Source organism: Mus caroli, unplaced genomic scaffold (assembly GCF_978045245.1).
Source record: "Mus caroli unplaced genomic scaffold, Mus_caroli_1 scaffold_4, whole genome shotgun sequence".
Lineage (NCBI taxonomy): Eukaryota > Metazoa > Chordata > Mammalia > Rodentia > Muridae > Mus > Mus caroli.
Genome location: NW_028227259.1, coordinates 148,445,238 through 148,458,268, shown reverse-complemented (window position 1 = coordinate 148,458,268; position 13,031 = coordinate 148,445,238). Strand labels below are relative to the sequence as shown.

The window sequence follows — 13,031 nt, the reverse complement described above, 5'->3', positions numbered from 1 at the left end:
GGTTCAGAGAGAGAGCCTGCCTCGTGCATGAAGAGTGATGGAGGAAGATACCTGATAACCTCTGGCTTACATGTGAGCAGGTGTGCACATGTGCATACACACATATGCATCTGCATAAAACGTGTCCACACATATACAAACATGCACATACACACACACGTATGACACATACAAATATGGTTATAGAACTATTTTTTAAGATGGTAAATAGAATGATACTGTTCTTGTATTTACCTTTTACCTGACAGGCATGTGGGTGAATGTTTTCAGACATCAGTTTTGTAAAACACAGGAAGAGCGACGGGCTTCTGTTCCTATGGTGAAATGATACTGAAATTAATTATTCCACGAGGTGGAGCTTAATTCCCCTCTTCTGAAGTGTGGCCATCTGACCACTGGCCTCTAATAAATACAATATGGAAAGGGAAACAGAGTCAAGTTTACAGTAGAAAGGTCTACCTGGCCACACTTCACTCTGAGAGCAGCAAGAAGCCATATTGAAGTTAAGCACACTGATGCCATTCAGTAAGGAGATGGTTCTGGCTGGGAGATGATCCAGTTAGGAAAAAAGGCTTTCTATGCAAGCCCCAGGACCTGAACCTACAAAGAGCTGTAGGAACATGTGTCTGAAATCCCAGAGCACTACAGAGAGGTGGGGGACAGGAACAGGAGGATCCGTTCAAGCTTGCAGGCCAGCAAGCATGCTGTACACAGTAGCCAACCACAGAGACCTCTGTCAGACAAGGAGGAAGATGAGGACCAGACCCTGAGATGACCCTCCGACCGCCACATAATGCTGTGGTGTCCGCGTGCCCGCGTGCCGCACCCTCACACGTACTTATGCTACACACATATATCACAAACACACATCATAAATGTGCATGGAAAAGATCTAAGGAGTTCCCACCTAGTGTTCTCTCAGCTCAGTGCAACTGGAGGAAAACACCGCAGTGCAAACCCAGACTGTGAGATGCTTTACACGGTGATCAAAGAGGTTTTTCTGTTTTGTTTTGTTTTTGTTTTTGTTTTTGTTTTTGTTTTTAAAGACAGGAAGGTTGTTAAAGATGGAGGCTGAGTACCTCTCAGATTGGAGGGTCTGAAATGCTTTGGAGGCAAAATGCAGTGTGAGCTCCTGGCAGAGGAGGGACCATGGGGAATGGCAGCTCCTGGCTGGGATGCAGTGCGGTATTAGAAGGTCTGCGCAGCATGTGTCAGGTGTCAGTCGTCACCTTCCACCATGACTGAGAGAAGGCTGGATGCAGTGACACTGGCATTGCTAAGTCCTTGCTTTTGGTGACTGCACCATGGTTAGGAAGAGGCTGACACGGGGTGAGTTTGGGTGCAGGATACATAGAAACTCAATGTACTTATCAGCAGCCCTTCTGAAAATCTAACCACTTAACTATACATGCTGTGGTAGTCTATACACACTGTATATATTAAATTTATATACACACATACACAGAGAGAGATACAGACAGACAGACGGACATAGACAAGGTCTTCTGTTGCTCAGACTGACCTTGAAGTCATTGTGCAGACAAAGATAATCTTAATTTCTTTTTCAAATATTTTTTATCTATGTGTCTGTGGGTATTTATATGTATGTGTGTGCAGGCAAGACATGGAAGTGGATTCCCTGGAACAGGAGATGCAAAAGACTGTGAGTTGCCCAATCTGGGTGCTGAGACCCGAACTCAGGTCCTCTAGAAAAGCAGCTTTTAATCCTTGAGCCATCTCTCTTGCCCCAACCCTAACTTCTGATCCTGCCTCTACCTCATGAGTGCTGGGATCACAGGCATGTGCTACTATGTCTGTCCTGTGAGGTGCTGTGGCTAGAACCCACTGCCTGTGTGTGCAAGACAAATACTCTGCCATCGGAACCACGTCCTCAGCCCTTAAATGAATATTTCTAAAAAAGTCATTAAGAAAGAATGTTCTGAGCCAAATGATGGTGGCGCACGCCTTTAATCCCAGCCCTCGGGAGGCAGAGGCAGGCGGAACTCTGAGTTTGAGGCCAGCCTGGTCTACAGAGTGAGTTCCAGGACAGCCAGAGCAACACAGAGAAATCCTGTCTCGAAAATTAAAAAAAAAAAAAGCAAGCAACACCATGGGTACTCTGACTCAAGAAGGCAGGACTGACGGTGACTGCAAAGTCACTTGGTGGGGGTTTCCCAGTGTTCATTCAGCATGCAGGGCACTGTGGCTGGATACTAGCTAAACTTTGCGTCTAGTCCTTCCCATGGATAATGTGAAAATGACCAAGGGCCGTGGCTACTGCGGGGAAGAATCGGCGCTTACTGGAACTCCTTGTGATGGATGTAGTAAGCCAGCTGCAGGAGGTAATTCAGGAATGTTCTTAATAGTATGGTTCTAAATGGAGAGTGGATTTCTTCGATTGGGATGCCGTTATAGACTGAAATAAAGACATTGGCGAGATTAGCTACAGCACAGAAGAGCTCTGGTTACCTTATGAGACATTAACAATGTATCTTTCTACTGTGGTTGTGGTGTGTGTGTGTGTGTGTGTGTGTGGTACATGCACATGACTGTGTCAGTGTGCACTCCTAAACATGAACAGGTACACTGAGGCCATACCAGGACATTAAGTGTCTTCCTCTATTGCTCTTTACCTTATTGCCTTGAAGCAGGGTCTCTTGCTGAACTGGAAGGCAGGCTGGCTGGCTGCCAAGCCCACCAATGCTGGGCTCACAGGCCCTGCTTGTCTAGGCCTCCTTCCTGCCTATCCCCAAGTCAACAAGAAGGCTATCTTGGGTTCTAAGAAAATTACAGGCAGCCTGCTTATGTTATATGACTAGGTCCATGCATATGTTAACGAGTTATTGGGGTAAGGAAGCCAGCAGGAAAATCCTTGTTGTTGTATGTGGACATAAATGAAGAAGGGAAGCTAGCACATCCCGTGAGGGATGCCCTGGTTAGAGTGCACCCCTGAGCACTCAGCCAATGAGGAGCTGGAGAAGGGATCTGTAAGGTGAGGGGTAAATTGTTTGCTTTATTTGACCCTCGTGTGCATGTGTGCCAGACACCCACTTTTTTTAAAAACTGATAACACACATGCCCTGATGTGTTTGATCAAACATGTGCCCCCTTTCCCTCCCTAGAAATTCCTCCCCTATCATCCCACCACCTTTCTTGCCCAACTTCATGGGCTCCTTTTTAAACACCCCCTTCCCCCTTCAAGTCTGCTTCTATGGGTGTGGGTATAGGACCATTTGCTGGAATATGGTAGCCTATCCAGGGCCACGTCCCTGTGGAAAGCTGCCTCTCCCTCCTCCAGCAGCCATCAGTTGCTAAGAGCTCCTGAGCCCCTCCTCCATCCGTTTTGGGCTGGCTTGATCTTGTGCAGGTCTTGCACATGTAGTCATGGCCACTGTGAGGTCATATGTGCCTGTCATGTCTGGAAAATGCTTTTTCACTCCACAAGTCCACTACCTCTGGCTCTTGGGGGTCTTTCTATCCCCTCTTTTACAGTGATCCCTAAGCCCGACAGCCGTTCTTGCAAGACCATCATTAAATGGTTCTCGTTCAGCATGTTCTTTTGTCTCTGTGTCCATTTGTTTGGGTTTGGGCAGAGACATTTGCTCCTCATGCAGAGTCATCTCCCCGTAATCTCCCCACGTTTCTTAGCTCGTTTCAGGGCAGCCATAGCCAAGGGAGGAAGGGAACCCGGACACTCACCACTCAGTACCCTGTCCATATCTGCAAGACTTATGTTGTGGTGGTGGAACCTACAGTCTTTCAGGAATCTCCAGAAGTGCAGCTTTGTCATCAGAAAGGTGTTGTCCAGAGAGTGGTCACACCCGAGGCCGCTGTAGAAGCAGTAGATCCTTCTCAGCTCGGTGATGTTCCTCAGGACTGCATACTCCACCTGAAAGGAAGGTGGCGCGTAGGGCCCAGCCGTGCCTCTATTAGAACAAAACCGAGGGGCTGGAGAGATGGCTCAGACCTAAGAGCACCTGGTCCTCTTGTAGGGGACCTCAGCTCAGTTTCTAGCACCCCACTGGCTGGGGTGCTGTGTGTACCATATGCACAGTGAGTTGTAACAGGGTCTCAGACCTTAGCAGGCCCTGAGAACTTGGCACAACTCACTCCACAATGGAAGTGCCGCTGAGGCTGCGAAACTCAGCAGGCAGACAGCCCGCCACCTGACAAAACCGAAACGTAGGCCCAGCTCTTTGAGGTCCATATTGTTCTTGGATCGTCTAAAAATGTCCTAACCTTGCTTTATGGCTTCTGTCGTTCTGCTTCTGGCAAACTGTTCTTGTTAGCTGGAGTTTGCCAATCTACAACATGGCTTTTGTGTTTAGAAGCTCACCCTGAGAGAGGCTCAGTGCCACACTGGAATCCTGAACACCCAGTGTAGTCACTGTCCAGCTATTGCCGGCTATGACCCGTGTCTATGCAGTCTTCTCTGGTGAATACTCCACAACAGGGTTCCTTTCACATTTTTAGATTTTGAAATTTTTATGTGTATATGTGTTTTGCCTGCCCAAAGGTCAGTGCACCATTTGTATGTAGTGTCCGTGAAGTCTAGAAGAAGGGATTGGAGCCCTTGTAGCTGGAGTTACAGATGAGTGTTAGCTGCTATGTGGGTGCTGGGAATTGGGGTCTCTGGAAACGCAGTTCTTAACCACTGAGCCACCTCTCCAGCCTCAGCACAGCAGCCTTCTTTCTTCTTCTGCCTCTTTCTTTTTTTAAAAAAAAAAGTTTTATTTATTCTATTTTATATGTATAAGTGTTTTGCCTATGCATTTGTATGTGAGCCACATGTGTGATTGGTGCAAAGGCATAGGATCCCCGGGAACTGGAGTTCCAGATGGTTATGAGCCACCATGTTGTGTGCTAGGAACCCAGGTCCTCTCCTAGGGCCACCAATGCTCTTCATAGCCATCTCTCAGCCCTTCAGGGGGTTCCTGATTCCTAGGGTATCCAGGATTTTCTGACCCCACCTTCCGTGAGTGAGAGGTGATCTCAGCCTTGGTCCCTAGCTGGCTCTGACTGCTGGTGACTGGACTCCTATAGGTTCTAAGGCCCTGCCTGGGCAATGCTGCCGAGTCCTGCCCTCTGGGCTACCTTTCTCTCACAAAGCCTGCTCACTTGCAGATTGAGACGGTCTAGACTAAAATAGTGTCTATAATATGTGTGTACCGGTGAGGGGGATTACCTGCTTCTTTTCCTCCTCCTGGCTTTCCTCAGGGTACATGTCCAGCAGCAGAGTTAAGTCCAGCTCAATACTCGTTCCTAGCACAGAATGGCTTTCGCTGCCATCCAACTTCCGCAGGGTCTCTAATGAATGAAGCAAACATGGAGGGGGGAGGGTGATTATGGGAAGCAAGGGTAAAATCCTCTAATGTGGGCTGGAGAGATGGTTCAGCAGTTAAGGATGCTCGTGGACAGGCCACTCAGAACTGCCAATAACATCAGCTCTAGGGGATCCAGTACCTTCTTCTGGTCTCTGGGGGTACCCACAGACACGTACATGTATATAAATACAAATAAATATTTAAAAGGAGTCCTTCCAGAGTCACATCAGTGACTATCAAAGTGTAATAGGAGAGTATTCAGGCTTTGTGGCACAGGCCTATATACCAGCTGCGGAGGGAGCCAGTGATTGTAAGTTCAAGGCCAGCCTGGGCAACTTACACTCCTTTTCAAAGTTAAAAAGCTGAGGGCCTCTGTGACGCTCAGTAACTAAAGGTGCTTGCTGCCAAGGCTGATGACCTGTGCTTGACCTCTGGGACCCACATGGTGAAAGGACAGATGGATTTCCCCATGTCCTCCCTCTGCCTGCAACATGCACACAGACAAACACAACAAGTAAACACAACAGTTCCCACAGTAATGAAACACAAGCTCTTCACTCAGTAGCTGAACGTCAGCCTAGCTAACGTAGCTCAGTTGGTGGAGCGCTTGCTGAGCACACAGCAAGCCCAGCTTCCATCCTCAGCACCACAGTGGTGCGCTCTCACCCCAGCACTTGGGAGGTAGAGAGGAGGATCAAGATTGGACTTGGCTATTGAACAAAGAGTTCAAGGCCAGCTTGCCAAAACAAACAAAAACAAACAAGTATAACATTGAAGGAGACTTCTATTTTTCTAAAGCAGTGGGTGGATCTTAATGAATGAAAACTATAGGTGAGATGGTAATTTAGGCCAGTCAGGAGCAGAGATCTGGTGCTGGCCCTGATCCCTCACAGCACACACGCCCGTTGCAGCTTGGCCTCCCAGGTATTCAGACATATCCAGCTTCACAGGTGAGACCTCAGACCCCGCCCAGAGACCCAGCAACCCATCATACCGGGGAAGCAGATTCCCTCACTCAGCCGCTCAGGCTCAGCCGGAGACCCAGGTGCTTTCTGGCTCCCACCTGTGCCAGCTGGGAGCAGAGACTTGATCCCACACAGAGCACACACCAGTGGCAACTCTACCCCCCAGCTTGACTCCCCAGGATCACAGGATCACAGGTAGGACAGGTTCCATTCTGAGACCAGGAGGCCAGATAACACCAGAGATAACCAGATGTCGAGAGGCAAGCATAAGAACATAAGCAACAGAAACCAATTCTACTTGGCAACATCAGAACCCAGTTTTCCCACCACAGCAATTCCTGGATACCCAAACACACCCTTAAAACAAGATTCAGATCTAAACTCTCATATCATGAAGATGATAGAGGACTTTAAGAAGGACATAAATAACTCCCTTAGAGAAATGCAGAAGAACACAAGTAAACAGGTAGAAGTCCTTAAGGCAGAAACACATAAATCCCTTAAAGAAATACAAGAGGATGCAATCAAACAGGTGAAGGACTGAACAAAACTGTCCAGGATCTAAAAATGGAAGTGGAATCATTAAAGAAAACTCAAAGGGAGACAGCCCTGGAGATGAAAAACCTAGAAAAGAAAACAGGAGCCACAGATGCAAGCATCACCAATAAAATACAGGAGATAGAAGAGAGAGAATATCAGTAGTAGACGATACAAGACATAGACACAATAGTCAAGGAAAAATACAAAAAGCAAAAAGCTCCTATGGCAAAACATTCAAGAAAACCAGGACACAATGAAAAGACCGAACCTGAGAATAATAGGTACAGAAGATAGAGAAGATTCCCAACTTAAAGGGCCAGCAAACATCTTCAACAACATTATAGAAGAAAACTTTCCTAACCTAAAGAAAGAAATGCCCATAAACATTCAAAAAGTGGACAGAACACCAAACAGATGGGACCAGAAAAGAAATTCCTCTTATCATATAATAATGAAAACACCAAGTGCACAGAACAAAGAAGGAATACTAAAAGCAGTAAGGGGAAAAGGTCAAGTAACATATAAAGGCAGACTTATCAGAATTACACCTGACTTCTCCCCAGAGACTATGAAAGCCAGAAGAGCCTGGGCAGATGTCATACAGACCCTAAGAGAACACAAATGCCAGCCCAGGCTACTATACCCAGCCAAACTCGCAATTACCATAGATGGAGAAACCAAGATATTCCAAGACAAAACCAAATTTAAACAATATCTTTCTACCCTACAGGGGGTGATAGAAGGAAGTCCAACACAAGAAGGGAAACTACACCCAAGAAAAAGCAAGAAATTAATCTTTTGAGAGCAAACTCAAAAGAAGAGAAACACCAACGTAATTCCAACTCTAACAACAAAAATAACAGGAAGCAACAATCATTGGTCCCTAATATCTCTCAACATCAATGGACTCAATTCCCCAATAAAAGGACATAGGCCAACAGACTGGATATGTAACCAGGATCCAGCATTTTGCTGCATTCAGGAAAACACAGAGTCAAAGACAGATATTCCCTCAAAGTAAAAGGTTGGGAAAAACAATTTCCAAGCAAATGGTCCCAAGAAACCAGCTGGAGTAGCCATTCTAATATCCAACAAAATAGATGTTCAATCAAAAGTTATCTAAAAAGATGGGGAAGGTCATTACATACTTATCAAAGGAAAAAATCTACCGGGAGGAACTCTCAATTCTGAACATCTATGCCCCAAATTCAAGGGCGCCCACATTTGTAAAAGAAACTCTACCAAAGCTCAAAACACACATTGAACCTCACATAATAATAGCAGGAGATTTCAACACCCCATTCTCAGCAATGGGCAGATCATGGGAAAAGAAACTAAACAGAGACACAGTGAAACCAAAAGAAGTTATGAACTAAATGGATTTAACATATCTACAGAACATTTCTCCCTAAAACAAAATAATATACCTTTTTCTCAGCACCTTACGGTACCTTCTCAAAAACTGACCAAGTACTCGGACACAAACCAAACCTCCACAGATATAAGAACACTGAATTAATCCCATGTGTTCTATCAGACCACCATCGACTAAGGCTGGTCTTCAATAGCAACAAAAACAACAGAAAGCCCATATATACGTGGAAGCTGAACAACTATCAATTCAACTTGGTCAGGGAAGAAATAAAGAAATAAAGACTTTTTAGAATTCCATGAAAATGAAGGCACAACATATCCAACCTTATGGGACACAATGAAAGCAGTGCTAAGAGGAAAACTCACAGCTCTGAGTGCCTCCAAAAGAAGCTGGAGAGAGCATACACTAGCAGACTGACAGCACAGCTGAAAGCTCTAGAAGAAAAAGAAGGAAATGCACCCAAGAGGAGTAGATGGCAGGAAATAATCAAACTCAGGGCTGAAATCAACCAAATTGAAGCTAAAAGAACTATACAAAGAATCAACAAAATTAGGAACTAGTTCTTTGAGAAAATCAGCAAGATAGACAAACCCTTAGCCAGACTAAGCAGAGGGCACAGAGACAGTAGCCAAATCAACAGAATCAGGAATGAAAAGGGAGACATACGGACAGAAACTGAGGAAATTCAAAACATCATCAGATCGACTACAAAAGTCTGTACTCAACAAAACTAGAAAACCTGGACAAAATGGATGATTTTCTAGACACATACCAGGTACCAAAGTTAAATCAGGATCAGATAAATAAACCTGTAAACAGTCCCATAACCCCAAAGGAAATAGATGCAGTCATTAAAAGTCTCCCAACCAAAATGAGCCCAGGGCCAGATGGCTTTCGTGCAGAATTCTATCAGACCTTCAAAGAAGATTTAATACCAGTACACTTCAAACTATTCCACAAAACAGAAACAGAAGGAACGCTACCTAATTGTTTCTATGAAGCTACAGTTGCACTATACCTAAACCACAAAAAGACCCAACAAAGAAAGAGAATTACAGATCAATTTCCCTTCTGAATATTGATGCAAAAATCCTCAATATAGTTCTCGCAAACCGAATCCAAGAACACATCAAAATGATCATCCACCACGATCAAGTAGGCTTTATCCCAGGGATGCAGGGATGGTTCAATATATGGAAATCCATCGATGTAGTCCACTGTATAAACAAACTCAAAGAAAAAAAAAACCCACATGATCATCTCATTAGGTGCGGAAAAAGTTTTTGACAAAATACAACACCCATTCATGTTAAAAGTATTGGAGAGATCAGGAATTCAAGGTGCATACCTAGATATAATAAAAGCAATATACAGCAAACCAATAGCCAACATCAAACTAAATGGGGAGAAACTCAAAGCAATCTCACTAAAATTTGGGACTATGCAAGGTTGCCCACTCGATCCCTACCTAGTCAATATGGTACTCGAAGTCCTAGCCAGATCAATTAGACAACAAAAAGAGATCAAAGGGATGCAAATTGGGAAGGAGGGAGTCAAGGTGTCACTATTTGCAGATGATGTGATAGTGCACATAAGGGACCTCAGAAATCCCACCCGAGAGCTCCTACAACTGATGAACAACTTCAGCCGAGTGGCTAGATAGGAACCTAACTCAAACAAGTCAGCAGTCTTTCTCCACTCAAAGGATAAAGGGATGAAGAAGAAATTAGGGAAACAGCACCCTTCACAATAGTGACTCTAACCAAGCGAGTGAAAGATCTGTGTGACAAGAACCTCAAGTTGCTGAAGAAAGGAATCGAAGAAGATCTCAGGAAATGGGAAAATCTCCCATGCTCATGGATTGGCAGGATTAATATATAAAAATAGCCATCTTGCTGAAAGCAATCTACAAAATTCCAACTCAATTCTTCATAGACGTAGAAAGAGCAATTCTTTCTTTTTTTAAAGATTTATTTATTTATTATATGTAAGTACACTGTAACTGCCTTCAGACACTCCCTAAGAGGGCATCAGATCTCATTACAGATGGTTGTGAGCCACCATATGGTTGCTGGGATTTGAACTCAGGACCTACGGAAGAGCAGTCAGTGTTCTTAACCACTGAGCCAAGTCTCTAGCAGCAGAAAGAGCAATTCTCAAATTCATTTGGAATAACAAAAAACCTAGGATAGAAAAAAACTATTCTCAACAATAAAAAACAAAACAAAACAAAACCCTGGGGGAATCAACATCCCTGACCTCAAGCTATACTATAGAGCAATAGTGATAAAAAAAACTGCATGGTATTGGTACTGAAACAGGCAAGTAGATCAATAGAATAGAATTGAAGACCCAGAAATGAACCCACACACCTATGTTCACTTGATTTTTGACAAAGAAGCTAAAACCATTCAGTGGAAAAAAGACAGCATTTTCAACAAATGGTGCTGGTTCAACTGTTAGTCAGCATGTAGAAGAATGCAAATAGATCCACTCTTATCTCCCTGTACAAAGCTCAAGTCCAAGTGGATCAAGGACCTCCACATAATACCAGATACATGGAATCTAATAGACTAGAAAGTGGGGAAAAGTCTGGAACACATGGGCCCAGGGGAAAAGTTCCTGAACAGAACACCAATGGCTTAGGATTTAAGAGCAACAGTTGACAAATGGGACTTCAGAAAACTGAAAATTTTCTGTAAGGCAAAGGACACAGTCAATAGGACAAAACAGCAACCCACAGATTGGGGAAAGATCTTTACCAATCCTACATCCGATAGAGTGCTAACATCCAAAATAGATAAAGAACTCAAGAAGGCAGACTCCTGAGAACCAAATAACCCTATTACAAAGTGGAGTACAGAGCTAAACAGAAAATTCTCAACTGAGGAATCTCGAATAGCTGAGAAACACTTAAAGAAATGTTCATCATGCTTAGTCATCAGGGAAATGCAAACCAAAACAACCCTGAGATGCCACCTCACACCAGTCAGAATGGTTAAGATCAAAAACGCAGGTGACAACAGATGTTGGCGAGGATATGGAGAAAGAGGAACACTCCTCCATTGTTGGTGGGACTGCAAGCTGGTAGGTACAACCTCTCTAGAAATCAGTCTGGCGGTTCCTCAGAAAATTGGAAATAGTACTACCTGAGGACCCAGCTATAGCACTCCTGGGCATATACCCAAAAGATGCTCCAACATATAACATGGACACATGCTCCACTATGTTCGTAACTGCCTTATTTATAATAGCCAGAAGCTGGAAAGAACCCAGATTTCCCTCAACAGAGGAATGGATACAGAAAATGTGGTACATTTCCACAATGGAATACTACTCAGTTATCAAAAACAATGACTTCATGAAATTCACAGGCAAATGGATGGAACTAGAAAATATCATCCTGAGTGAGGTAACCCAGACAACAAAAGATCACACATGGTATGCACTCACTGATTAAGTGGATACTAACCCAAAAGCTCACAGTGCATATGATACAACGTATAGAGCTGGGCAGTGGTGGCGCACACCTTTAATCCCAGCACTCGGGAGGCAGAGGCAGGTGGATTTCTGAGTTTGAGGCCAGCCTGGCCTACAGAGTGAGTTCCAGGGCAGCCAGGGCTACACAGAGAAATCCTGTCTCGAAAAAATAAAAACAAAAACAAACAAACAAACAAAAAACAACTTATAGACCATATGGAAAGTAGAAGGAAGGAAGACCAAGAAGGTGGATGCTTCAGTCCTGCATTGAAGGGGGAACAGGACGATTGTGGGAGGTGGAAGGAGAGGGAGACAAGGAAGAAAGGAGGAGGAAGAAATAAGGGTGGCAGTATCAGAATCTGGAGGAGAGATGAGAGAGGTATAGAGGGTAAGGAAATCGAATAAAAATAGGTAGCAGGGGGGATGAGAAACGGGATAGCCACTGGAGGGTCCCAGACAGCAGAGAAACTGTTGAGGCTTCCAGGACCCAACGGGATTGACTTTAGCCATAATGCACAGAGAAGGGGGAGACAGAATCTGTGGAGACTACCTCCAGTAGATAGGCACGGCCCCTGGTGGAGAGATGGAGCCACCCACCCATCTCAAAGATTTTTTTAACCCAGAAATGTTCCTATCCAAATGAAGAACAAGGACAAAAAATGGAACAGAGATAGAAGGAAAGGCCAACCAGGGAACAGCCCCACCCAGGGATACATCATGTCTGCAGACACCAAACCCAACACTGTTGCTGTGGCCAGGAGGTGCTTGCAGAGAGGGACCAAATGTGGCAGTTCCTGGGGAGGTCTGGCCAGCAACTGACCAATGCAGAGGCAGATGCTTGGAACCTGAACTCAGGGAACCTGGCGTGGGGTGGGGTGGGGAGCTGGCAGAAGGACTGGAGGAGCAGAGAGGGATTGCAATCCCATTGGAAGAACAACATAGGCTGGCCTGTCCACCTAGTTCCCCCAGAGACTAGACCACCAACCAAGGAGTGTACCTAAAGGGATCTTTAGCTCCAAATACATATGTAGCAGAGGATGGCCTTGCCCAACAGCAACAAGAGAGGAGGCCCTTAGTCCCAGGAAGGTTTGATGCCCCAGAGTAGGGGGGTGTTGGAACGGTGGGATGGCAGAGTGTGGGTGGGTGGGGGAGCACTCTCCAACAGGCAAAAGGGAAGGGGAGGGCAGATGTGGGATGGGGAGTGTCAGAGGGGTAGCCAGGAAATGGGATATCAGGGGATGGGGGTTGGTTGATGGGGTAACTGGAAAGTGGTATATTATTTGAGATGTAAATGAATGGAATAAGTAATAATAATAATAATAATCAATAATAAAACAATAGTCATTT

At 44.9% G+C, this 13,031-nt stretch overlaps 1 protein-coding gene across 1 annotated transcript in view; it reads right to left on the bottom strand.

The window, feature by feature from the left end:
• Rsph10b (radial spoke head 10 homolog B) overlaps positions 1 to 13,031 on the bottom strand; it is a 53,808-nt gene that overhangs the window by 23,034 nt on the left and 17,743 nt on the right. Inside the window, exons 10-13 of the mRNA XM_021163175.3 lie at positions 5,186 to 5,307; positions 3,700 to 3,889; positions 2,302 to 2,416; positions 235 to 314 (exon numbers count right to left, since the gene is read on the bottom strand). Of these exons, the coding sequence (XP_021018834.1) occupies positions 235 to 314; positions 2,302 to 2,416; positions 3,700 to 3,889; positions 5,186 to 5,307 (507 nt within the window). The remainder of the gene's footprint in view (positions 1 to 234; positions 315 to 2,301; positions 2,417 to 3,699; positions 3,890 to 5,185; positions 5,308 to 13,031) is intronic.